We start from the raw sequence: 25189 nt of genomic DNA on the forward strand, positions 1-25189 counted from the left end.
AACTTCCAGATTGCGTTTTTTTTATTTGCTGACTTGTATTAGTGAACAAGCTGAGATTAAATACAAGGAAAGGACTAAACCTCTGACTGTAACTATGGTAACTTGACAATCAAACAATTAATATTATTCTTTGCACTTTTACAAAGTAAACTTGACAATCCCTTTGAAACCACTTTGAATCTCTTAATGTATCAACTGAAATTGAGACAGTTATAGGCGATAACCGATATGTACTGACAACACTCCAGGTTTGTTTTTGATGAAGGAATAAACATTAAAACATCAAAAGAAAGATCAAAATAGTTGCTTTCGAATAATAGCGCCCCTGTAAAAAATAAATTTAACTTGTAAAATATTTAGAAGTTTCCAGGGGAAGTTGTAGAAATGAGCTCATTTCCTGAAGCAAACAGGAAGTTGACGCCTGTGCTGGTCCAGACTGCAGATGAGGTTCTTTTTATCTTTATTTACCTTCTCGGAGTCGTACATGTGCTGCAGTAACCAGGTCTGCCGGATCTTCTGAAACTTCCAGGCCGAACGGCTCTCGGCCCAGCTGCAGGGTCACAAACAAAAACACCAGATCTCATTCTCTGGTCCAGAAGCATCGGCTGACACGATCTGGTCAATCTGCTCTTTTACTTTAATTTGTATAAACTGCATTTTAATTTGGCTGACTTGTATAACTTAACTTCACAGCAAATAAGTGGAATAAAATAGAAACATCTTTTTAAAAAATACATTTACAGGACAAACAGATCTGATGTCTGTACAGAACGAGCATCTATCAGAACAAACATCTCCAGGTTTTCTTTTTACTTCGACTGAAAGAGAAAAAGAAAAAAGAATAAAATCTCAAAAGCTTCGTTCTGGTGTCAGAACGTTGTTTTATATCAGTTGATATCAATAATTATTGATTCATTTTTCGTTTTAAATATCTGAAATACAGCCAAACTCTTTGCGTAACTTTTCCAGTTTTATCCAGTTTCTCTCCATTTTGTTTTTAATTTTCTAGCAGTTATGAAGCAAAGAGGGGAAACTTGAAACCGTCTCTGCTCTAGTCACTCAGCAGGTCGTTGCTAGGTAACTGAAATTTGGGGGAACTTGAAACTGCTTCTTACCCAGCAGGTTGCTAGGCAACCAGAGAGGGCGTGAGTTAGTAGATTCTAACCTGGAATATCATCTGACCAATCACAGCCCGGTTTATTTCAGCTCCTCGTTACCATGTGAGGTAGTCCAAAGCCAGCTTGGATGCGCTCTGTCCGGGTTCTGCGGGTTTTGGGTCGGCCCGTCCGGATTCCTTCAGCTTCTTCTTCTCCTCCTTTTTCCGGATCTTCTTCAGCTTCCTTTCCAGGACCCGTTTCTCTTCAGGGGTCAAAGGTCCTTCGGAGTCCCCGTCTTCCTCAGGAAGCTGCCATGGAGGTCAGAAGCATTAATTTGATTTCACCATTCAGACTCAGACTGGTGTTGATCTGATTCATCGGCCATCGATCAGTTACGGCCGATTTCCATGAAGAAGTGATCGTGTTTGCCCATTCATCGTTTGTAAAAGCACCTTTTGAAAATAACATTCATTTCATTTCCCGTTGTCTTTGAATTTGAAGCAGGTATTAAACATCCTTTTTATTAATCCCACATTTCTGATTTAATTGGGTTTTTAATTGATTTAATATGATTTTATATTTTTAAATGTCATGTTTTTATTACCTGTAAGTGTAAAATCACAATCATAGCAGAAATAGTCGTTAAAACATCCATCTGTTTGTAATTAATATATATGGTGTATTTAACTTAGTGATGAAGTTTCTGAAACAAATAGGGGCTTTCAGTAAAATTATAATTCATTAAATGGGTTTGTAAAAAAAATGTCAAAATTCATCAAATTCATCTTTTAAGAATTAAAAGTAATTTAAATGTAATATAAAGTGCATAAAACATTTGTATTTAATCAAATATATCCATACTTGTGCTTTTTTACATTGAAAATATCCTTTAAAATATTTTCCTAGTAAGATACTGACTGCACACAAGGTTGAAAGAAAAAGTATTTTAAATCACATGAGCTCTAAACAGCAGGACAGGCTCTGAAAACAGAAAATTCATATTTTTTCTCTGTTTCTGAAAGTTGGAAGCAAAAATAAATGGTGACATTTTGAGCTCCAAAGCAGAAGGCCAACAAACCCGTTCTAAGTCTGAATCACTTCCTGTTGCGCTGCAGCTCAGAGGGCCGTTTCCTGCCGCTGCTCCACAGCAGCGTGTCAGGTCTGCTTTCACCAACCACTTTGGCTTTGCTTCCTCCCAAAGTCGCTTAGAAATTTAATGAGTTGTTTTTTGGGCTTGTTTTTGAACATGAAGTTGCTGATTTGAGCTTAACCTTCTTTCTGAACAAAACAAAAATAAAGATTATCTCTCAGCTCCTCACAATAAATTTAACTGCAACCATCAAACTAATCTGGGCTGCGTGATAAACGTGAAAACAGACATGAATGAACGCATCCAGAAAGACGCACGGCTACATGCCATTGTAATCTTCAAGATAAAAAATAAAATGTCAAAGATCTGAAAGCCATCTGAGGGCCGTAACAAAACCTGGAGGCTTCTGTTTGACTTACAGAAAAAATTTAACCAAAAACCTGAGAACTAAAATGTTATTTAGGGTTTTCCAGACAACAGTGGAACACATATAAAAACACAAAAAAATCCTAAAGTAAGTTGTTTATTTTTACACTGTTGTAATCATTAAAGGGGCAGTGTAATGTACTTTGCAGCTAAATAGTGACATTTTACATTATAATCAAGTAACTATGTTAACTTCAGTTGTTATAAAAATTAAACATATATCAAACATGACTTAAAAGAAATGCCACTTCCTGATTTAATGCCTTGAAATTGGGCCTCTGTCTCTTTAAAAGCCCCTGCTCTTCCTGAAGCTCCGCCTCCAGAAAGTCATCCCAACATGGCTCCTCTATTAACCCTTTAACGTTTTTACCAGCGTCGCTCTGAGCAGCAGCTCCTACAATGAGCTCAGCAGCTGGTTGCTAATTGCTGCTAGCTAGTCTGAAGGATCTGAGTGGGGGAGGAGCTGCGCCTCGGGGGCGGGGCTAGGTCCACCCAGGCGTTTTAACAACTGAATGGTTGCCATGGAAATGAAAGGATTTCTCAAACCTACATGAAAAAATAAAAGCAAAACTCCAGGTTTGTTTTTGATGAGAGAAAAACATTAAAACACGATGGGAGGATAAAAAATAGATTTTACAGAATACTGCTGCTTTAAACCAGTCTGATCTCTCCTGATTAGTGGATAAATAGTCGATATTTGGCTATTTAACTTCTGTTATATCCTCCTTTTTTACATTAAATGTGTAAATGCATGATGTTTACAAGTAGCTGAGCTTCTGTTCACAGAGCTGGTTGCTTGTTTCTCAACATCTGGCAACGCACAGAAACGCTTGGTCGGCTAAAAATACCCTCAACTTTTTGTCACTTGTGGACCGGGTTTCCTGAGTCTCTGCAGAAACTCTCTGAAGGCAAAGCCTGCTCTTGTGTCTGGATGGGGCAGGCAGTGTGTTTCTGATTTTACAGCCCTCAGCTGTGATGATGGCAAACCAAAGGGAGGGGAAGTTTAGGTCACATGGTGCCGAAGTCATTCTGAAAGTATGCTAGCGGGGGAACTGCCCACAGACGGGGCCATGCCACCAGCATCATCTGCAGAGCTAAACGCCGTTTTCTAGCAGGCGAGAAGACGAGGAGCGAAAACATGGTGAGTGGAAACCGGTTCCTAATCAGAGTCCGTTTAGTTTTCACCCGATTCAGGAAGAGAGAGAGAGAGAGGCGTCCTGTGGGGAACGGCTCTCAGGGAACGGTGATGTTTGGGTTTTTCTCCTTCGCACCGGAGGAGGAAGCTCCTGTCAAGCTGTGGAAGTTCATGCTAACACCAACAGCCAGAGCTAGCGATTACATCAGAAATCAGTTATTCTGATGATTAATCGATTATCTTGATGATTAACTGACAAGTCGGACTGATCGATTATCCTATAAGTTATTCGTACAATTAATTGTCAAAATATCGGTTGTTATATTGATTATTCTGATTATTAATTGATTGTAAGAATAACTGACTATTCTGTTAATTATTCTGCTGATTAATATATTACTGATTAATCAAATATAAGAAATTGGGACATTCTTCAGATTTTCAGTTAACTACTTAAACTTTTTTAAGCAAAAAAACAAAACAAAAAGAGAAACATTAAAAGCAATTAATCGATTACTAAATTAGTTGATTATTTCAATCATTTTACCACAACAAATCCGATTATTTTAGTAATAGATTTTTTTTGTCTATTAATTGGATATCAGAAATTTGTAGGTTTTTTGATTAACCACCAAACCCTCCTTTATGCAATCAAACAAAAAGAAAAATGTCCTCTTTTAGAGTCTGTACACACCAGTTAATTAATCCACAAATCTGGAACAAACTTCCATAAAACTGCAAAGCAGCTGAAACACTGATTTCCTTTAAATCCAGACTAAAAGCCCACCTGCTTAGAGCTGCCTTTGAACAATAAATGAAACACTGACCAACATTTCTGACGTGTTTTGATGATTTTGATGATGGAACTCGTCTAAATATCATATTTGTTACTAGTTTCTTAGTTGTCGACTGTTTTTTTTGACTTTTTTAATTTTGTGTTTTTATGATGTAAAGCACTTTGAACTGCCTTGTGCTATACAAATAAAATAAATACAAACAAACCTGATTGATTATGTCAGTATAGCAGGTTTCAGTTCAAAGCTTCATCATAAAAACACAAAGTCAAGAAGACACCACACAGTCAACTGAGAAAATCAGGAAACACTTTGCAATCATGATGAATAATCGCGATTAATCGTTTCAGCGCTACCGTCTGATTTTGTTTGCTTCCAGTCTGACCCGACCACCGACTCCTACCCGACCAGCCCCACCTTTAACACCACCTTCATCCCCACCTTCAGCTCCACCGCCGCCCTCACCTCCAGCTCAGGGACCACCAACACCTACGTCCATGACGTCCATGACATCACGGCCGCCGATGGCCTGACCTCCAGAACCAACCAGGTCTACAGCGCCGTGGCCCTGCTGGGTTTCTGCGCCGGTTTCTTCGTCGTCTTCAGCTTCGTCCAGACCTTCCGGGCCCAGCGGCGGCTGGCCTGGCTCGACTGCCTCCTCTGGGTCTTCTGCGGCCTCCAGCTGCTGCTGCTGCTCCTGTCGCTCCACATCGTGGCGCACCGACCCAAATACATGCCGAACTCACTGCTGGGCTGCGCCGCGCTCTCCTTCGGCGTCAACGCCACGTCTCTCTGCGGCGTTCTGGTCTTGGTGCTGATGGCGTTCGTCCTCACCCTGGACCCGCCGTCCAACGCGCCGCTGCGGAAGCCGACGGTCTGCGCGGCACTGGTGCTGCTGTCCTCGGTGGCGGTGAGCCTGCTGCTGGCAGGGCTTCGGGGCCTGCCGCCGGGGCAGGACTGCATCATGGATCCGGCCCCGGCCGGGATCGCGTACGCAGCGGCGAAGCTTTCTCTGGTGGTCCTGGTTCCCTACACCCTGCAGGTTGGACTTCTGGTCAGCGGCTGCGTCCGGCAGTGGCGATCGAAAGGCCGCTTCCTGTCGGGCTCGGAGGAAGGTCCGGTCTTTCTGACCGTCACGGTGCTGGTCTTCCTCTGCCAGCTGTTCCACTGCGCGGTGCTGCTACGGGCGGCCGGGCTTGTCCAGAACGGCCAGGAGAGGCGCCTGGACCGGGCCTTTCTGACCGTAGCGGAGTGCGTCCTGTTCTCCGGCAGCAGTGGCAGCATGGTGCTGGTGCTGCTGCTGCACCGGCCGAGCCGGGAGAGCCTGCAGGGGGCGCTGCGGCAGCTGCGGGACTGCTGCCGGCGGCCCGGCCGCGCTCAGCCCAACAGGAACATCATAGCGCCGCACATCGAGATCACAGACACGCTGCAGGACATGGAGTCATAGGCTGCCATCTTTTTAAATCTGTTTCTGCAAACTGCAAGCGCAGAAGAAGAACACTGACGTCACAACGGCGCTCTGTTTACAGAAGTAATCATGGCCGCCGCCGATTTTAAAGGGAACTATGATGCAAACTTCATGTTTTCCATGTTTTTATGCTTCCATTTGGGCCTCAACAAGGTCATGACAGACTTTACTGTACATTTCTACCCCAACAAACATCCATAGTTTAGTTTTCTGTTGTTCCATCTGTACTGAAATATTTGCACTGGAAACTAGACCAAATATACTTTATTTGTGTTTTTGGAGTGAAGATTTAAAATCCACTTCAACATAAGAAAGAGACAAAGGGATCAAATTTAAATATATGGAAGTAAAAAACAAACAAACAAACAAACAAAACAAACTGATTTTTGGTGACATTTTCCCGCTGTGTGAACGCAGCCTGAGATGAAACGTCTTTGGTTCAGAAAGAACAGACCTCAGGTTCCTATTTTTAAACAAGCTAACTTTAGCTGTTAGTAACTTTAGTTGGGCTGTTTTCTCTGGCAGCAACATGTGGGGGAGGGGCTGTAAAGGCTGTAAGTGGTGGGAAAGCTGCTACCTTGAATCTACAAACTGATCCAAGCAGAATCAGAACTGGCATCCGACAGATTAAAACTCTGTGGACGTTTCCTTTCACTTTCTAAGCGTCCATTTTTATTTTCATTTCATGAAAGATTGAAAAATCTGAAACCAAAGATGTTTTCTGCTGTTTAAAAGTTTATTCAAATAAATAAATGATGAACATTTGCAGAATTTGTTGCTGTGATTATTTTTTATGTAAACAGATCTTCATTAAGTCCACTTGGCGTTCAGATATGCATTTGAACCGAACCAGAGTTCACTTCAACCGAACCCAGACCGAGGTCTGGAGGTCCAGAGTTAGCTTAGCATTCACACCTCACCAAAATGAACCGGACCGTCTGGGCAAACGGACCGGAGCGGGTTAAAGCTGGTGGGAAACCAGACTCGGTTAAGTTGACCGGTTTCTCTGACAGACGTGATTTTGAAAGAAAGACTCCTGGCCGGGTCTCGAAGCCCGACAACAGAACCGTCCTTTCAGAACCTTGTGGTTCTTAAAAACTGAACACAAAAGGCCCATTTAGAGAAACGGCAGGAACAATCTGTGCAGCTTGGAAACATTTGGTCAGCGTGAGTTCAGCTCTGTCCTGAAACTGGTTTGTTTCCAGAAGCCGGGCCGGTTCCAGGAACAGAGCCGACCCGTTACACAAGCTGGAACCAGAACTGGGTCTCATTTACGCTCCAACGTCCTGGGTTATCATAGTTTAACTCTTCCTCTAGAGTTCAGTTTTATTTTGTCTAATTCAGTTAGTTTTAGTTCTTAAAATGTGTTTTCCAGTTTGCATTAAAAGTTATTATTAGTTAAATCTTTAGGTTTTTTTTTACTTTGGTTGATTTTAGATGCATAATTCAAAAAGTTAAAAGTATTATGATTATGTGAACACTGACTGGGTGAAGAGAAAATACATTAAAAATGTATTTATTGTTGTTGAACCGCCAACCGACAGGAGTTTTCTCCCAAACGTAATCAGCTGACGTAAACTGCTGCTGGATTAAAACGTTTATTTCACAACAAATGGAAAGGCTAATAAAAATATTTATAAAACACAAAAACAAAGGGTATTATCTGTTAGTTTTATAAACATATTTAGGTCCAGTTGGTTTGGTTTTCTCCAATAATTACCGTTTCTATTTAGTTTAAGTAAGAAAAATGTTTTCTCACTTTCAGTTTAAATTCAATTTCATAAACTTGTCAACATCAGTTCATCGTCTGCGGGAGAAAAACAGAAAATCTTTCTGATTTTCTACCAATTTAAAAATATGGCTCCTAGATAATCAAACATGCAAGCATAAAGTATCGTTTGTATTGTGGTGAATGGATTCTTAGTCTTTGTGATTCTAACTTTATATTCTCACTTTAGATAAAAAAATGCTTTTTTATTCATCATTAATCTCATTTTTGGGAAGGTAATAGTATATTGTATTTCTGTTGAGTGTACCTAGCGTTTATGGCTAACTGGGTTTTACATGACGTCTCCAAATCCCAACATAAATGTAAAATTTGATGAATTTCAGACTTGATGTAACTTGAAACTGGAAGAAACGTCTGTAAGTGTCTCTGCAGACTAAAAGATGAGATGAAATTATCCTGAGGCGTCCTCCACCTTGTTGCCTGTAAACACGCAGCCCGTATTTACATCTCCTTCACCGTCTAAAGGAAGTTTCATCAGAGGAGAGGTCAGAAGCCCCAACTGGACCCGACACCAGCGGGAAGTTCTGATGGATCTGGCCGGCGCCGCCCGCCGTGGTGTTGCTAGTAAACACCAAAACGCTTTAGCTTCATGTCGCCTGGGATCACCTGCAGTCACTTCTCTGGGTTCACCGTCACGTCCAGAACCGACCCAAAGGTAGGCCTGACCCGGTTCTTTATCGGTATTTGCTTTGTGAGGCGAGATTGAGCCAAAAAAAATAGAATCTAACAGAATAACTCAGTAAATTAGCTTCCAATTAGATTGAGGTGTGAGAACCTGGGAGGAAACTGGGATTAGGTAATCTGGTCCGGTAATCCTGAGTTCTGATCCGACCTGTGAAGTTCTGGACCATCAAATTCAGGTTTTTCTGTTTTTTTCTTCATTTTGAAGCAGAAAGAAAAGCAGAGTGGCGTCCATTTTAATTCTTCATTTCTCTGCAGCTGCAGATAAAAGTTCCCGTCCTTCTGACAAAATGATTAATTGTCCAATGATCTACACAGGGTTTAGACCAGAACTTTGACTAGGCCATTCTAGAACATGAATCTGCTGTGATCTAAAGGATCTGCAGCCTTTACAATCCAAACAGACACTTTTTACTCCAGTCTCACCAAATAAAACCGGCTTAGAGCTGCTAATGTTACCCAAACTTAAGAAAAAGGAAAATCTATAATTAAACAAATATCTAATATCAGGGCTGGACGATATTGCTGAAAAAAGTATCACAATGAAAGCGTTTCATATCAGTCGATATTGATAATTATTGATTAGTTTTTTGTTTTAAATATCTGAAATACAACCAAACTGTTTTATCCAGTTTTCTATCTTTGCTGTTGTTTTTTATTTTTTAGCAGTTTTCAGGCAAAGAGGGAAAACGTGAAACTGCTGCTGCACAAGTTACTTAACAGACTGTTGCTAGGCAACTAAAGTTTGGTGGAACATGAAACTGCTTGTTACCCAGCAGGTTGTTGCTAGGCAACCAAAGAGCGAGTGAGTCGGTTGCTTCCACCAATCCAGCTTTGCTAGCAATGAGAGTTTGGTCAGCTAAAGTCTTTCCTCTGCCTACATCTCCCAGCATGCTTTGCGGTTCTGGGTCAGAGTTCAGTCAATATTCTAAATACTGAATAATCTATCAATCGTATCATCTACACAAAGTTCTCATGTGATGTTAACTTTGTAGCGACAGCGATCTTGGTAGGTGTTTGTAAGTAACTGACATGACAGTTGCTATGACAACAATAAACAAGCCACAAGATTTGAACTAGCTCTCGCGCATTACAGCTATAACTAAATTTTGAGTACTATTCCCTTCTTTGTAATGCTAAGATAAATATCAGATATTTACTGTAGTACTTACAGCAGAACTAGCTAAACTAGCTTAGCTAATGTAGCTTTAGCCTACGTGTTTCTTACTGCATGTTCTTACTCTGCTAGTCACCAGTACCTTGATATTCACGTGAAGAGTTCAGACGTCTTTTACAAATCCGTTTCAACATTGATTGTATGGATTTCAGTTGAAGCTCCTCCATGTTGTTCGCACTCTTCCTGCTCACTAGGTAGCTAACGTTATCGTAGCATGAGGTCGGAGGCAGCTCGTTCACATCGTCTGACATGTTTTCCTTCTCCGTCTCATACGGGTCGATCCCGACAGCAGTCATTTTGTTCATGTATTTTTCTCTCTCACATTGGTCAACGTATTTCCTTTTTGTTGGTCTCGACGCCTAGCTTCATTTATGATTTGTGCTGCCGTTGCCTACCAAGATGGCGTAGATCACTTCCAATTCAGTCTTGTGGGAACCATATATTGATTTTGATCAGGTGTCTATCGTGATTTATATCGTTACTGATTATTGTTCAGATCTAAATGTGATGTATGAATCTTTAAAAATTCCTCCTGTTCTGTCCAGCAGCCGACTCCATCTTCAGAGCTCAACAGGAAATGAAGGTCGCAGGAAGGCTATGAAGCCTGATATGGACATAAACATGTTCACGGATCCCAGAGATGGGGAGAACCTCACGGTGCCGCCGAACCTGACCCAGCGGGCCTCGGAGAACATCGAGCATTACCTCATCAACCTCTTCCTGTCTGGGTTTTACACCCTGATTCTGTTTCCTGTCGGCCTGGTGGGGAACTTCCTGATCCTGGTGGTCAACCTGGCCCACCGGGGCCGGCTGTCGGCGCCGGACCGGTACTTCGCCAACCTGGCGGCGGCCGACCTGATCCTGGTGGCCGATTCCCTGATCGAGGTGTTCAACCTGAAGAAGGGTTACTATGACAACGCCGGCCTCTGCACCTTCATGAACCTCTTCCAGCAGGTCAACCTGTACAGCAGCGTCTTCTTCCTCACCTGGATGAGCTTCGACCGCTTCGTGTCGCTGACCCGAATCGCCGCCGGCGCCGCACATGCCTGCCGTAGCTGCTGCCTCATCTGGGCGTTCGCGGTGCTGCTCACCTTGCTGCCGTTCGCCGTCGCCCAGGTGCAGCACTCCGGCGAGCTCAACTTCTGCTTCGCCAACGTCAGCCAGGTGCAGTGGCTGGAGGTGACGGTGGGCTTCCTGCTGCCGCTCTGCATCCTGGCCGTGTGCTACTGGAGGATCGCGCAGGTGCTGCGGCGCAGCCAGAGGCAGCGGGGCAACCAGCAGCACCGGCCCCGCCGGCAGCGAGCGCTGCGCATGATCGCCGCCACCGTGCTGGTCTTCTTCATCTGCTGGCTGCCAGTGAACGTCTTCATCAGCGTTCACCTCCTGAGTGGCGCCGACACGGCGGGCGCCGTCACGCTGTGGGAGCTTTACCCGCTGACGGGCCACGCCGTCCGGCTCGCAGCCTTCTCCAACAGCTGCCTCAACCCGCTAATCTACGGCTTCCTGGGCGAAACGTTTCGGAAGAAGCTGAGGCTGTTCCTCCAGGAGAAAAGCCGCAGCGCCAAGCTGCAACGGTTCGCTTCGGAAAAACACATTTATGCTCCAGTTGCACCGACATGTCAGCATAACACATGCGACACATCGAGTCCCTCCACTAAGTCCAGCTCTAACGGCCTCCTGACGGAAACCACAGAGGCCTTTATGCTGACTTGTGACGTAAAGGCTCTTTAAGGGACAAAGAGGAAGCGAGGACTTTAACTGATGTAAAAACTGAGAATTATTTCTTTATTTTTAAATAAAACTCAAAGTTTCCAGAGCAAATCTTCATTAAAAAAATCCAACAGTTGATGGCATCTCAATGTGCTGAAAGTAAAACCTGTGCTGGGCACATGTAAGCTAATGCGCTAATCTTTCCTTTAGCGATTTTAACAAACAGGACAAACATTACATTTTGATGAGCACCAGAATCAAAACTATCAACACAAATCAAATATGTTGGTCAAGGTTTGATTTTTTCTGGTTCCAAAACAACTAAAAACTTTTAGTCTTGATTTAAAGGAACTCTGTGTTTCAGCAGTTTTGCAGTTTTCTGGATGTCTGTTCCAGATTTGTGGTGCGTAGAAGCTGCGTGCTGCTTTTCCATGTTTGGTTCTTTACGTAACTTTGACAATGTTTGGCACACTTTGCTTCCCCTAAATGATTTTTTCCCACATAAAGTCTAAAGCACTAATTTACTTGGTTGTTTTGTAAACTTTCAGTTTAATGAAATTTGAAATCTGCGCTTAAGTTTTGGTTAGACATTTATATTCATGCTCTTATTCTGAAGTCTGCATACGTCACAGTTAATTTCCTCTCCTCACAAGAAACTTTGTTGAGCAAGTGAAATTTAAACAAACACATGTTGTGCCATTGGCACATGGTGGGTGTCAACATAGTAGAAATTAGCGCATTAGCATCATAAATTTTGTATTGGTGTAGCGCTTTACCGTTAGCAAAACTAATGTTTATGACTAAACTAATGTTTATGAGTAAACTAATGTGTATGACTAATGGATAAGGACTAAGGTTAGCAAGGCTAACTTTTCAGTTAGCGGTAGCCACCACTGAGCTAAACACACCAGAACTGTTTGCTGGTTTTAGCTCCTCACCTCAGTTCGATCCAAATCAGCTTCTCTTGTTGCCTCCTTTTTCTTCTTCTTGAGTTTTTTGTCCTTTTTGCTTATTTCCTCATCTGGATTTGTAACACATGGAATCTGAACTGGAGTTTCCTGAACAAAAGTCAACAAATATAAGAGTTTATATGGATAAAAACTATTGTCTGCCAAAGTGTCCATGTCCCTTTGCACATTTCATCATGTTGAAACCGTCCAGAACATGTAATTTGTGTCATGCTAATGTACTGAGCTGAGATTGTCACAATTTTTAATCAGAGGCTTCTGCTGAATCGTTGCAACATTGACTGCTACTGGAGATATGCGATATGAGTTATGACATTTCATTTTCCTTTGGGATAAATAAAGTCCTTTAAAACTCCAATAAAACACATAAAAGTCAGAGAGTGTAAAGGTTTCTACCCACTTCTACTTCCACGTGTTTTCTCTTCCTCTTGGTTTTAGTTTCCATGGCTTCTTCTCCCTCATTAAAACTGGATTTCTTTCTTTTGGGGGGATTTTTTTTCAAAGACTTGTCTTTTGCCATCAGCTGATTCATGCAAACCAAAATGTTACGAAACCGAACATGGATTAAAATCTCAGCGAGATGAAATTTATGAAACAGTAAAAGTAAAAACTACATTTTAACATGTTAATGTTGAATTTACCTCGTTGTTTCTGGAAGAGAATCAGAGTGGCGAGTAGAAAACGTGCACTTCGAATCCAGGAAGCGAACCAGAGGAGCTTGAACGTGATTGGACAAACGTCTCTACGTGCATTCTGATTGGTTAAGGACTTCAACCCGTTAAACGAAAACGTATGAAGGGTTTTTAACAAACCATTTTATAAATTTAAATGTACAATTCTTTACAACTAACAAGATTATTTATTTATTTATTTACTTGGTTACTTGCTTACTTACTTACTTATTTATGTTTGAAAAGAACTATCCTGAAATAAAAGACCCGGATTTGTCTTGGTGCTTTCATATAGCTTGATAATTAAATAATTATTAATGAGTGATCAAGTGTTAAAAAGTTAAAGAAAAAAAAGAAAGAAAGAAAAAGAAAAGATAGCCATACATTGTTTCAGGTAACTAGTTGTTGCATTTAGGTGCTGTCAAGTTAACCAGTTTTGACAAGTTTTTCTCTAAGCACAGTTTGCAAAACTATATACTCCATAAATAACAATTTAGTGGTATAATGAAAGAAGAAAAAGAAAAAGGAGTGAGATTTTCTCTTTGAATCAGAGTGACACAAATCTTAAAATATTTTGATTGGTTCCAGATAAGTTTGGTCATTTAAAGTTCTTCAGCATTAGATTAATTTGTTGTTATTTAGACAACAAAAACACACATTATTATTATTATGATTATTATTATTGTTGTTGTTGTTGTTGTTGTTATTACTACCATTGCACATCTCTTTCACCTAAAGGTTGTTATATCTCATAATTTTGTTGCATAATTGAAGGGGAAAAAAACATAATTAAGTCAATACACCTCAAAAAATCTACAAAAAAATAACGACAAAGTATCCAAAGCCAAAACAGAAAGACAGAAAATAGAAAAGACGGAAAGTTCCGGAACGGTTCGAAGCAGGAGTCACAGTGCTGACCCGGAAGCGTTTCAGCGTTGCACAATGCAGTGTTACATGACCTGACGGGGGTTGCCGGAGAAGCGGGTTGTGTGGAGATGTCCATTAGTCCGACATGTCTCCATCAGCAGGACGAGCTCTCATTGGTTTCACCTCTAGGATCCTTGGTAGAGGAATGCGAATTAAAAACGCGTCGGCTTCCGTAGGGTGAGTGGAAATCTGTGACCGGGGCTCAGCGCCACTTCAATGACCCTCACACTACTGAGGTTTAACCTGAAGGAAAATATCAAGTATATATTGAACAAAGTAATGGGTTTTGTTACCAGAATTCGAGCAAATTCTTGTTTTAATCGACTTTAATATTCGGATCAGTCTCTCTTCTTTGAATGAATCAAAGCGTCATTAATGATTCACGTTTCATTTATGAGAAAAGGTAAAGAAATACGTTTCCTCTGCTTTATTTCTTATTGCACTGTTTCTTAGTAGTCAAGCTTGATTATTATCCCTTAAATTGTATCTGATGCATAAGCACTGCAACAAGAGCAGCTGGTTAGCATCTCAAAAGCTCAAATAATACCTGAACTTTGACCTCAAATCCCAGCGGAGTTGAAAAGGTGTCTTCATGGATGAATTTAAAGCCACCTGTTCCCCAACATCAACCTCACTTTGCACGTCTTTATAACCATACAGCCAGACAGATGTTTAAAGTTTATCAGCAAAAGCAAACGTGTTTCTATGGAATATCGTCTCTCCTGCTCGGAAGATTAGCTGCTAGCATGTCATAATAACCGTGAAACCCTCAGCAAGCAACAGTCTTCAGTCAGAGGCTTTTTCAAATCCATTACCAGACTGACTGCTACTGGAGATCCTTCCTGCCCAGAACATTATAATCCAGATACTTGGATGACATAAAATTTCTACCACAGTTCTTTCTTCCACTCAATTTTCCATCATTATGCCCGGAAACATTCCTCTGAGGTATTACTGATACTTTGCAGCTTACACTCCGTCAGTAACTGTCAGGCCTGGACCAGAACATAGCATCCTTTAATTAAAAACAAAGGAAATAAACACTATAATTGAATCTTGGTTTTGCTTTTTAAAACAAAACTCGTGTTGTAAACAAACCTGGATTGTTCCTTTGATTCTTTAATGCATGTTTGAGAAATCCTTTAATCTCCATGGTAACCATTCAGCTATGGAAAACGCCTGGGTGGACCTAGCTCCGCCTCAGAGGTGCAGCCCCTCCCACACTCAGCTCCTTCAGACTAGCCAGCAGCAATTAGCAATCACCTGATGAAGCTTCAGAAAGAGTAGGAGTTATTAAAGGGACAGAGACAGTTTTAATGTGTTAAACCAACTGGTGCTAACTAGTAGCATTAGCATTATGCTAACGAGATGCCTTCTCCCCCTGGACAGTTTGAGGTCGCTATCGCTGACCTCTGCGGCGCCGGCCAGGTCCAAACCGTCGTCAGACAACGAAGCGGTCAGCAGCGAACCCATCAAGTTCTCCACCAGCAAGGCCAGCCACCGGACCTGGAGGGTGGACCGGTCCCTGGGCAGCCAGCACGAGCGGCCCTGGTGGAAGGTGGTGCCCATCAGCCTGGCCTTCACTGCCTTCCTGCTGTGGTGCATCATGAGGTCGGACACGGACATCGACACTCAGCTGGAGAAGCACCTGTACGAACATTTACCTGGCCTGGAGGAGGACGAGGAGGAGTGATGGTTTATCACTATAAATAAATAACAAATATATTATTTGTTAAAATTATGTGGATTGATTTAACGTTTAATGGATCCGTCCCTTTACTGTCCGATGAATGTTGGGTTGTCTTTTATTAACTTGAATTAAAATCATTGTTAGAAATGCAGCCTCTTTGCTTCAGCATTCAGATTAAGGTTGGACGATATGACTGAAAAACGATGTAAAAGTTTCATATCAGTCAATATAGCCAATTATTGATTAGTTTTTACTTTAGATATCTGAAATATTTTCAGACTGTTTGTGTGACCGTAACTGTTTAACCCAGTTTTCACTTCAAGTTGTTTTTTTTAGCAGTTTTGAGGGAAAGTGGGGAAACTTGAAACTGCTGCCAGTTACCAGCAGGTTGTTGCTAAGCAACCGCAGAGCGAGTGAGTTGATTAAACCAACCTGGATTATTTATAGTCCATCACCTTTATTATTTACTAATGTTACATATTTATCACTTTATCCATTTGGACCGGCCCGTTTAACACCTTCATGTTTAGGAGTAAAGTTAGTTTCCAGTGGAGTCTGGGAGGAAATCTGATCAAACTCAAAGTACCTTTTTATATCCAAAACTTTCACCAAAACTCACTTTGCTACACCAAAAATTAGCACTTAATTTAACAAACTTGGTTACATATAGCCAACATTTTGAAGGAAATCCAGTTCTTTTGACTGAATAAAATTTCTTCAATTGAGTTCAAAAGAATTTGCAAAATCTTTCTAACGTTTTTCATCCATGGTGATTAAAATCCCTTTCCTACAAAAACATTTTTATTTTCTTGTCCCTCCAGTTCTGTTAACCTCTAATTCTCATGAAATGTCAGTCAACTGTTAACAGAACCGTCTTTGTTGTGAAATTCACATATTTCAGCATCCAAGATAAATCTGATAAACTACAGCTAGAAATGGACTGGAAATAAAAATGAGGTAGCAGAAAGTTTATTTACAGCACAAGAAAATCTCATGACATGCAGACAGGATAGCAAAGGCTCAGACTAACACGTTAGCAAACATTAAGTGTTGTACAGAAGTCGGTGGAGTACAAAAACACGCCTCAAACTACAAATAAAAACCACACATGCTGTTAAATTGAAATTTACAAAACGTCGCCCCCCCGCCCAGTAAAAAGGTTCGACTGGCTTGTCTACGCGCGCTCGCCTCTGATTCGCCGGGCCAGCTGGATGTCTTTGGGCATGATGGTGACTCTCTTGGCGTGGATGGCGCACAGGTTGGTGTCCTCAAACAGGCCGACCAGGTAGGCCTCGCTGGCCTCCTGCGAAGGGAAACAGGCCGATTAGCAACAAACAAACCCCAATTTATTTACGAGGTAAAAATAAAATATCCGACCTGCAGCGCTCCGATAGCGGCGCTCTGGAAACGCAGGTCGGTCTTGAAGTCCTGAGCGATTTCCCTGACGAGGCGCTGGAACGGCAGCTTCCTGATGAGAAGCTCAGTGGACTTCTGGTACCGACGGATCTCACGCAAAGCAACGGTACCGGGCCTGGAAAAACACACACACACACACACACACACACACACACTGAATGAAACCTTCAAATCACAGGCAATATTTAAAGTTTGGACATGAAGAAACCCGACTACACACAGTGAACAGTGTGCCAGTAAATAATGATCAATTTTACCCTAAAAGTATTATTTTTGTGAAATGGGAAGTAAAATCTTCTACATCAATACAATAAAGTGAACAGTGCAGGATGAACAACAATGATTGTTAAAAAAAATGTAAATTGATTTTATATTGCAAGAAATGGATTAGTAGCTCATGAAGCTGTTCAGCAAAATCATTTTATGGTCATTAGACATATTTTTAATCCCAAAACATTTTGATTTAACCTGAAAAACAGCATCAATAAAATAAACATACACAAATTAAGAAGTTTGTTTCATCCTTTAAGCTTAGTGGTTTTAATAACCAAACCTGAACTTACAGTAATGGTGGATGCAGCGTTCAAATTAATTTCAAGTTTATCAAACATCTGATTGACAGCAAAAACACAATGAAAGTTTTTATACAATTTGAGATAAATTCAAACACTAACAGGTTACTTTCATGTGTGGGTTCTACACTTTATTTAAAAAGGGAATCAAATAATCTGATTGGTGCATCACAGATGTATGCATAATTACAAAGGTATAATTCAGAAAGTCAAAAATTTTCAGAGTTTTGATTGTATTTTCTAGGAAATTTCCTATATGAATTTAAACGCATAAATGTAAATTTCCTATAAAAATCTTAAGATTAATCTCAAAATTAAAATTCTCTCTAGAAAAATTTGACGTTTCAATTCATGTCTTTTTCCAGCAAATTTTCAACTTCTCAAACTCTTACATTTCCTAGACTTTTAGTCAGAAATGGACTCCTTCCGTCCATCTCCAATGACCCTAACGGCCGTAGATTACAGCCAACAGTATTTATCTGTACTCCGGTGCGGGACAAAGCGGTGTACCTGTATCTGTGCGGTTTCTTGACGCCGCCGGTAGAGGGCGCACTCTTCCTGGCTGCTTTGGTCGCCAGCTGCTTTCTGGGAGCTTTTCCTCCGGTGGATTTACGAGCGGTCTGCTTGGTACGAGCCATTTCTTACAAACTACAGGTCGGAAATGTGGAAGAGAAGAAGACAATTGTTGATAAAACTTTACTTTAATTATCCTCATCTACAATTCGTCCGAATACAACTCAAGATAGGTGACATAAACGACACAATACGGTTGACCTCAGAGGGGAGGTGATAACATCTGGTCGCATACATTGGGGGGGGGGGAAGCAGCTCTAGAATATAAACAACAAAAGCTACTGAAGTAGAAATGTCTACAAAAAGCGGGAAAAAAATGGCGCCTACTGTTTAAAAGACCACATTATGCGAAAGCAGAGTTAAAGCCTCCTCAGTGGAGCCACCATTAAGCTACAGAGGACACACACGTTTCTTTGCTCGCCTACAGTCCAATTTAGAAGCTGGCAAAGACGGTTATAAAATGGCGCCAGCTTGCTACCAAAGAAGCTAGTAAGATATATATATAAAACACCGCTAACACCAAACACTTCAGAATAAAAATGTATCTTTGAAAATGACAAATTCATATTTATAGAGTATTACACCAAGTAGCGTGATTTAAAAGGATTTTACTGGCACCACAATAGAGTTAACTGATCATGGCGCGCGTTGGTTTATTGTTAACGGTTTCAACGTTTATCAACTGGCTGGAAGCCGCATTAAAGGTAACTTACATCACACAATCGATTAATGTTGATATTAAAAAGTGAAAAGAATAAAAAGAAATGTAATTTAAAGGACTTACCGTTCTGGTTTGTTTTCACGTCGCAGTTGAAGTTCTTCCTCTCACGTCGACTGTCTTCAATGCTGGTGGGGGTAGCGAGACGCGGCTTTTATAAGCTAACCGGAGCCGAAGTCTAAGCCCCGCCCTTTGTTCAACGCGATTGGTCTAAACTGCCCAGATGACCAAACGTGACCAATAAAGGAGCCAATGAGGATCCCCGTCTACTCGCATGAAACACGGAGGGTATGAATGGAGTCTTTCAAGCATCCGAAGAGGGATTTTTGATCAATTCGAGCAAATAAAACAATTTCCACTGCTATCTGTTGTTCGTACTTCACTCACAGGTTTACGTTTTCTTTCGGGGGCTACACTGTTTTATTGCATAAAACAAACAAACAAAAAACGATAAATAGCTTTCTTACAAGCAATATTACATTTTTATAACTGAAACCTTATAGGTTTCTTAACAGGAAAAGTTAAAAAGCAGTGTTTGTGTTCAGTCAGACTGGTTTTTGTGAAAGTGGTTGTAAAGATCAACAGGAGACGGAATGTTAACTCTAAAATCAGGACAGATGTTCCTCTGAATCCTTTGTGGTTGTTGAAACAGGAGGGAAATGGATGGAGAGCAGCCCGCCACTTTTTCAAATCCCCTCACTGTCACTCCCTTATCCGCACGGAGACGACTCCTTCCGCGTGTTTTCATTAAAAAAAAAAGAAAAAAAAAGAAACATAATGATGGACATTTGTTTAGATTAATCTTAATGACGCTATGTCTTTGATCGGAACAGGACGAGCATGTGAAATGTCACAAAAACAGTTACTGAGGGATTATTTTTCTTTTCTATATATGATTTTACTCCGTTGGTACAAAAATAACAGTTAAAGAACGTTGTGTGTTATTTTAACTAAAAAACACAGATTAAAATAAGATCGCGTGAAAACTGGAAACGGAACTACTTGACTTTGGGGAAAGAGTGAAAGACGGACATAATATAGAGTGACACTCGTAGTAAGTTTGTATGTAACATTTTTGAACATTTTGATGGGTTAATCAGAATAAATAGCTGTATTAGAGGTTATAGTAAACACGTATTTCGCCGCTGGTGTTTGAAACTCGTCGGCTTTGAGTGAAATAAAAGCAGAAGGAGAATTTTAAGCTGAAAACCAGCGACGTTTGGAGGAGAGCATGACCGAGGAAACGCTGCTGTTCTTAGGTACGCATCATTCTGCTTGATTTATTTATATCCACACGTGTTAATTTATTTCACTTTCTGTCACGTTATAACCTCAAACTTTTTCCATTTATTATTTTGGGATTTTTCTTGAACTTAAATCACCGCATAATTGTGTAATAAAAGTGAAAAGATAATGATGCATTTTTGTTTTTAGTTTTACGAATAAAAGAAGCACTTAGTTGCTGCATTTCTATCAGACGTGATGGGGAGCATCAATAAATATCAGTTTTTAACTCTTTGATTCAGGTGTGGGCTTTGACTAGGCCATTCTGCTTTGATCTAAACCATCCCAGTTTTAAGCTCGTTTCGTAGTGAGAATTGTGTATTCAGTGTTATTTACTTGCTCTTTTCCACATGAAGCCAAAATGTTCAGTTTTCTTTTCATCTGACCAGAGCACCTTATCACCCTGCCAGCGTGCCTAGGTGGGCCCCATGTGGGGAAAAGGAGGGCAGGCCATATGGGTCCCATATGGGTTTGTCCGCAGGTTCCACGATGGCCCTACATGGGCCCTACATGGGCCCTATATGGTGGTGGCCCACATGGGTTTGTCCATTTAGGGCCCATGTAGGGCCCATGTAGGGCCATTGTGGAACCTGCGGACAAACCCATATGGGACCCATATATCAGCCCTCCTTTCCCCCACATGGGGCCCACCTAGGCATGCTGGCGCAAAAAGTGGGTATGCAGCGCATGCAACGCATAGGGGCGCTGCACCAGAGGGGGCGTCAAAACCCCGTCTGGAGGGGGCGGCGCGCCGATGATGCCTTCGCATCCACTTCCCCTCACGCACATGTAAACTATAATATGTAGCTGCGCCCCTGCACCTTATTATGTATGTTACATGTGTTTTCATTTGTGATTTATAAAAAGCTAAACATGGTTTTTACGATGTTTGTTCTCCATCATTTGCAAACAAAGCTCTGGAGCCAAGGAATAAAATCCCAATAAAATATATTTAAAATTATGTGTGGGAAATTTCAAAAGGCAGGACAATAAATCAGTAACAATATATATTGCGATAGGTATATGATCAATATGAGTAAATATGTCTGATATTCAACATGTCACTGAACTCTGAGCCAGAACTGCACAGCATTCTGGGAGGTGTAGGCAGAAGACAGACTTTAGAGGCTAGTTAAGCTAGGTTGGTGGCATTAACTAACGCGCTCATTCTTTGGTTACCTAGCAACAACCTGCTGGATAACTGGCGCAGCAGCAGTTTCAGGTTTCACCTCATAAATGCTTACAAATAAAAAACAACGGTGAGGAGTGAAAACTGGATAAAAGAGGAAATGTTACCCCATCAGTTTGGAAATATTTTAGGTATTTAAAACAAAAAACTGATAAATAATTATAGATACTGATATGAAACGCCTAAATTGTGATACGTTTTTCAGCCGTATCGTCCAACATTTTCCTTCGACAGATATTCGAGACTCGAAGATCTCCACGGCGGCTGAAACTGAGAGCAGTGGGTCGCTCTGGACCTCCAGCAATAACTCCTTCAGATTTAACTTCGTCACGGACAGCGACATCGCCCCGCCGCCGCAGGAGGAAACGCCGCCAGCTGCGTCGCTGTCCTTCACAGGGCAGAGCTCCGCTTTTGCTTTCAACTTTCAAATCCCTCCTGCAGAAGACATGGACACGGCAGAGGCTGCAAAACCCGCCTCGTTGCTAGGCAGCCAACAGGAAGGGCCTTCCCCACCACAGGGGGGCGCCACTGCGTGTGAAATGTCAGATCAGACCAAAACAAAGAAGAAGAAGAAGAAATCTGGGAAGAAGAAGCCGTCCGACTCCGATACTCAGCAGAAACCTACAGAAGAGAATCAGAAAGAGGAAGAGCTGGTCAGAAGTTTACATACACCCCCACGAGATTAGAAGTATTGGTACAAGACCAAATATATGCTGATAGTAACACAAAGAGCAGGACAAAACATCAATAGCAATACGTATCGCGATACATATTGTAGATTAATATCGATAGATAAAACAACTGATGTAATATTGAATACTCAGAATATTCCAGGTTGGTGGAATCAACTAACTCACTCTTTGGTTGCCTAGCAACAAGCTGCTGAGTAACTGGAGCAGTTTCAAGTTTCCCCTCTTTCCCTCATGTCTGCTAAAAAATAAAAAAAAACACAATGAAGGGAAAACTGGATAAAACAGGAAAGTTTGGCAAGATTTCAGATATTTAAAGCAAAATAATAATCAGTGATTTTTGCCATCCACTGATGAAAAACGCTTATATCATGCTAAGTTTTTCAGCCACGTCGTTCAGCCCTGAACTCGCAGTTAGCGGAGATTTAACCAAGGCTGAAATTATTAATTATCAATTATTAAAATTAACGTTAACTACTTTAGTAATCATTTGTTAATTGGAGTTTACGAACTGAAAAAAACCCATTTGCCTAAAAAACACATTCAGAAGAAATGAAGAAGCCAAAACTGTACAAGAAATATAAATATTTTGCATGTAAAATGGGCAAATAAACATTGTCTGTAAATATATTTACTTTTAAATTGTAAGTTTTAGCCTCACCTGGTTCAGATAAAGTAAAAAAATCCCTTCAGATCTTCAGTTATTAATCTAAATAATAATCACCAGATCTGTCCTGCACTGATCCCTAACGAGACAAACGTTTAGCTGCAGATGCTTCATTTGCTACAGATAATCAGGTGTTCAGTAAAGGAACGCTCTTATTGTGTTTTAGGCAATGAAACATTGATTTTATTATTTATATTTATTTGCATATTTATTTTATATTTAATGCATTTCTAATATTGTATAAAAATGTTTGAATGAAAAATCTCCAGAATGTGAGAATTTTTAAAATCTTAATTATAATAATCGTCTCGTAAAATAATTATTAGTTGCAGCTCTACTGTTAATAAAATTCTGGTGCAAGATCGCCTGAACATCAGTAAAACAAACCCTCAGCATACCGCTACCTCCACCATGCTTGACTATTAGTGCAGTGTTCTGAAAAACCTGAGACATTTCTGACCAAAACGTGCAACAGGGACTGAGGAATGATCCTCTTCTCTTCACGTCTAACTGTGGCTTTGTTTCAGAGCCCAGAAGAGCAGCTGAACCGGGAGCTGAACTGGTGCATCGAGCAGCTGCAGCTGGGAATGAAGTCCCAGAAGGGAACGCCAAAACAGAGTTAGTGTCATTATTCCACCTGTACATCCTGCAGAGTCCCGTCACGTTTTCATCCCAGAAAGGTTTTCATCTGTTCTAGATGCAAATTAATTTACTCCAACTCTTTCCTTTAGTGGCAAAGTCAGGGAAAACAGCAAAGAGATGTTATATTTTAAACAAGAACAGAAGCAAAACGACTGCAGGTGTGATGAAGACATGAGCTTAAAGAGAGATGAGAAGTGACAAAAACAGGAAACATGTTGCCCCAAATAAAAAGCTGCAAAACAACCGAAATGAGACAAAAAATGTCCCTGGAGAAACGGAATGACTGCAAAATAATAATAAACCACCAACTGGCACCAGAGGAAGCAGCAAAGTGAACAAAAATATTCTCAAAGAAACCAGTTTAAACTGGGGAAGACGGATTAAATCCCGTTTCCTGCTATTCTAACTCAGTTTGGCTCATAGGGGGCGATAGAGTGCTGAGTTCTACACTGACCACAGAAGAAGAAAAGAAAGTATATTGCAGTGCTAAATAGCATGTTTGTGTAGCGCTTTAGCATTAGCGCTTTGTCAATATGTTTGTGTAGCGCTTTAGCATTAGCGCTTTGTCAATATGTTTGTGTAGCGCTTTAGCATTAGCAGAACTAATGTTTAGTGCTTTAGGTTTGCATCACCACATCATTAGTCGTATTGAGTTTCGAGATGTTTTCTTCCCGTAGAGGAGGAGGCCTCCCGCGCCCTGAAGACGCTGCGCAGCTCCAAAGCTCCTCTGGTCAAGAAGCGGCAGCTGATGAGAGCCTTGACTGGGGATTACAGGAAGAAGATGGAGGAGGAGAAGAACAAGCAGTTCCATCTTATTCAGAGCGGTGAGTGAACCGCTTCAGTGAACGCTGTTTGTTTCTGAAGCCATTTTGATCCACACGTTCCTCTGGTCCCGATAGAAACTGCATCGGCTCAGGTCAAAGTGGTGTCGGATTCCCCGAAGAAGTCCGTTTTCCACCGCAGAGCTGAGGCAAGAGCCGGTCCAGGAGCCTGGCAGGCCCAGCAGCGGCGGACCGAACCGCGCGGCGCCGCGACTCAGGAAGAGACGCCGGCCTTCAGCTTCGTTCCGTCCCAGGAGGAATTTCACTTCAATTTCTTCTGATGTTTCTGGGCTGAAAGAAAGATGGAGTTTCTCCATGAACTGAAATAAGCTCAAAATACTCAAAAGAGGAGATGTGGTGTGGAAATGATCTAAATCCAAAAGGCTTTCATTGGCCTGTTTGTCTACATCATTTTCAAATAGTCAGCTTTTCTTCACAGTTTCAAAATTTTCTTTAATTCTGTTGTATTTTTCGTACATTATTTTTGTATTACTGCATTATTACCACTTTGTTCTCGTATTATCCCGATTGTTTATATGTTATCCCAACTCTGTTTGCTTATAATAGCTGCTCTGTTTATGAAATATTGTTTACATCTAATTGCGACTGTTTTCCTGTTATTGCAACTATATTGTCTTGTAGTTGGTAATGTCAAAAACATCATTTTTGGGAAATAAAATGTTTTTTTTTTAATGGAAGCTTTTTAAAATATCAATTTAAAAAATTGGACAAAAAGGATTAGATATGCAGAGGTGTAAAAAAGTATTCCAGATTATATTATTTTTACTTCAGGGTTCAATATTTCAGGTTGAAATACAGAAATAAGATGCAAGATATAACATTTAGTAGATTTTTTTTTTGTTTGACAAAATGTCGAAAAGTTGAATTACCAGTATAAGTATAGTATATATAACAATAATAATACGTCCAATTTCTTTAGTTCTTTTTCGGACACTCAAAGACATCACAAGAGAAGAATTATATATATATATATA

General features: G+C 40.9%; 6 protein-coding genes across 7 annotated transcripts in view; 4 read left to right on the forward strand and 2 right to left on the reverse strand.

Moving 5' to 3' along the window:
- The window catches only part of chlsn (cholesin), a 22513-nt gene extending 9425 nt beyond the window's left edge, over nucleotides 1-13088 (reverse strand). Inside the window, exons 1-5 of one of the 2 annotated variants that reach the window (XM_015016896.1) lie at nucleotides 12977-13088; nucleotides 12736-12858; nucleotides 12306-12425; nucleotides 1218-1405; nucleotides 469-550 (exon numbers count right to left, since the gene is read on the reverse strand). In XM_015016896.1, coding sequence (XP_014872382.1) covers nucleotides 469-550; nucleotides 1218-1405; nucleotides 12306-12425; nucleotides 12736-12855 — 510 coding nt within the window. In that variant the 5' untranslated portion in view covers nucleotides 12856-12858; nucleotides 12977-13088. The other variant, XM_015016895.1, reaches the window with a different exon arrangement.
- On the forward strand, nucleotides 3264-6744 carry LOC106936090 (uncharacterized). The gene is made up of 2 exons (XM_015016890.1): nucleotides 3264-3754; nucleotides 4922-6744. The coding sequence occupies exons 1-2, from the start codon at nucleotides 3752-3754 to the stop codon at nucleotides 5987-5989; spliced, it is 1071 nt and encodes a 356-aa protein (XP_014872376.1). The 5' UTR covers nucleotides 3264-3751; the 3' UTR covers nucleotides 5990-6744.
- Nucleotides 8244-11740, forward strand: LOC106936088 (G-protein coupled estrogen receptor 1). Its single transcript, XM_015016889.1, has 2 exons — nucleotides 8244-8454; nucleotides 10206-11740. The coding sequence occupies exons 1-2, from the start codon at nucleotides 8327-8329 to the stop codon at nucleotides 11386-11388; spliced, it is 1311 nt and encodes a 436-aa protein (XP_014872375.1). The 5' UTR covers nucleotides 8244-8326; the 3' UTR covers nucleotides 11389-11740.
- An 821-nt stretch (nucleotides 13089-13909) lies between the features above and the next one.
- uqcc4 (ubiquinol-cytochrome c reductase complex assembly factor 4) lies at nucleotides 13910-15636 on the forward strand. The gene is made up of 2 exons (XM_015016888.1): nucleotides 13910-14110; nucleotides 15323-15636. The coding sequence occupies exons 1-2, from the start codon at nucleotides 14019-14021 to the stop codon at nucleotides 15624-15626; spliced, it is 396 nt and encodes a 131-aa protein (XP_014872374.1). The 5' UTR covers nucleotides 13910-14018; the 3' UTR covers nucleotides 15627-15636.
- Nucleotides 15637-16576: 940 nt separating this feature from the next.
- On the reverse strand, nucleotides 16577-19078 carry h3f3d (H3 histone, family 3D). Its single transcript, XM_015016887.1, has 4 exons — nucleotides 18969-19078; nucleotides 18122-18259; nucleotides 17001-17154; nucleotides 16577-16926 (listed from the first exon to the last, which is right to left on the reverse strand). Exons 2-4 carry the CDS (start codon nucleotides 18247-18249, stop codon nucleotides 16798-16800), a joined length of 411 nt encoding a protein of 136 aa, XP_014872373.1. The 5' UTR covers nucleotides 18250-18259; nucleotides 18969-19078; the 3' UTR covers nucleotides 16577-16797.
- An 823-nt stretch (nucleotides 19079-19901) lies between these two features.
- Nucleotides 19902-24639, forward strand: cunh8orf33 (chromosome unknown C8orf33 homolog). Its single transcript, XM_015016884.1, has 5 exons — nucleotides 19902-20161; nucleotides 21610-22028; nucleotides 23259-23349; nucleotides 24051-24197; nucleotides 24273-24639. Exons 1-5 carry the CDS (start codon nucleotides 20134-20136, stop codon nucleotides 24473-24475), a joined length of 888 nt encoding a protein of 295 aa, XP_014872370.1. The 5' UTR covers nucleotides 19902-20133; the 3' UTR covers nucleotides 24476-24639.
- The last annotated feature ends 550 nt before the right edge of the window (nucleotides 24640-25189 follow it).

Source organism: Poecilia latipinna, unplaced genomic scaffold (genome assembly GCF_001443285.1).
Source record: "Poecilia latipinna isolate Pla-1442-1.1 unplaced genomic scaffold, P_latipinna-1.0 Scaffold2076, whole genome shotgun sequence".
Taxonomy (NCBI): domain Eukaryota; kingdom Metazoa; phylum Chordata; class Actinopteri; order Cyprinodontiformes; family Poeciliidae; genus Poecilia; species Poecilia latipinna.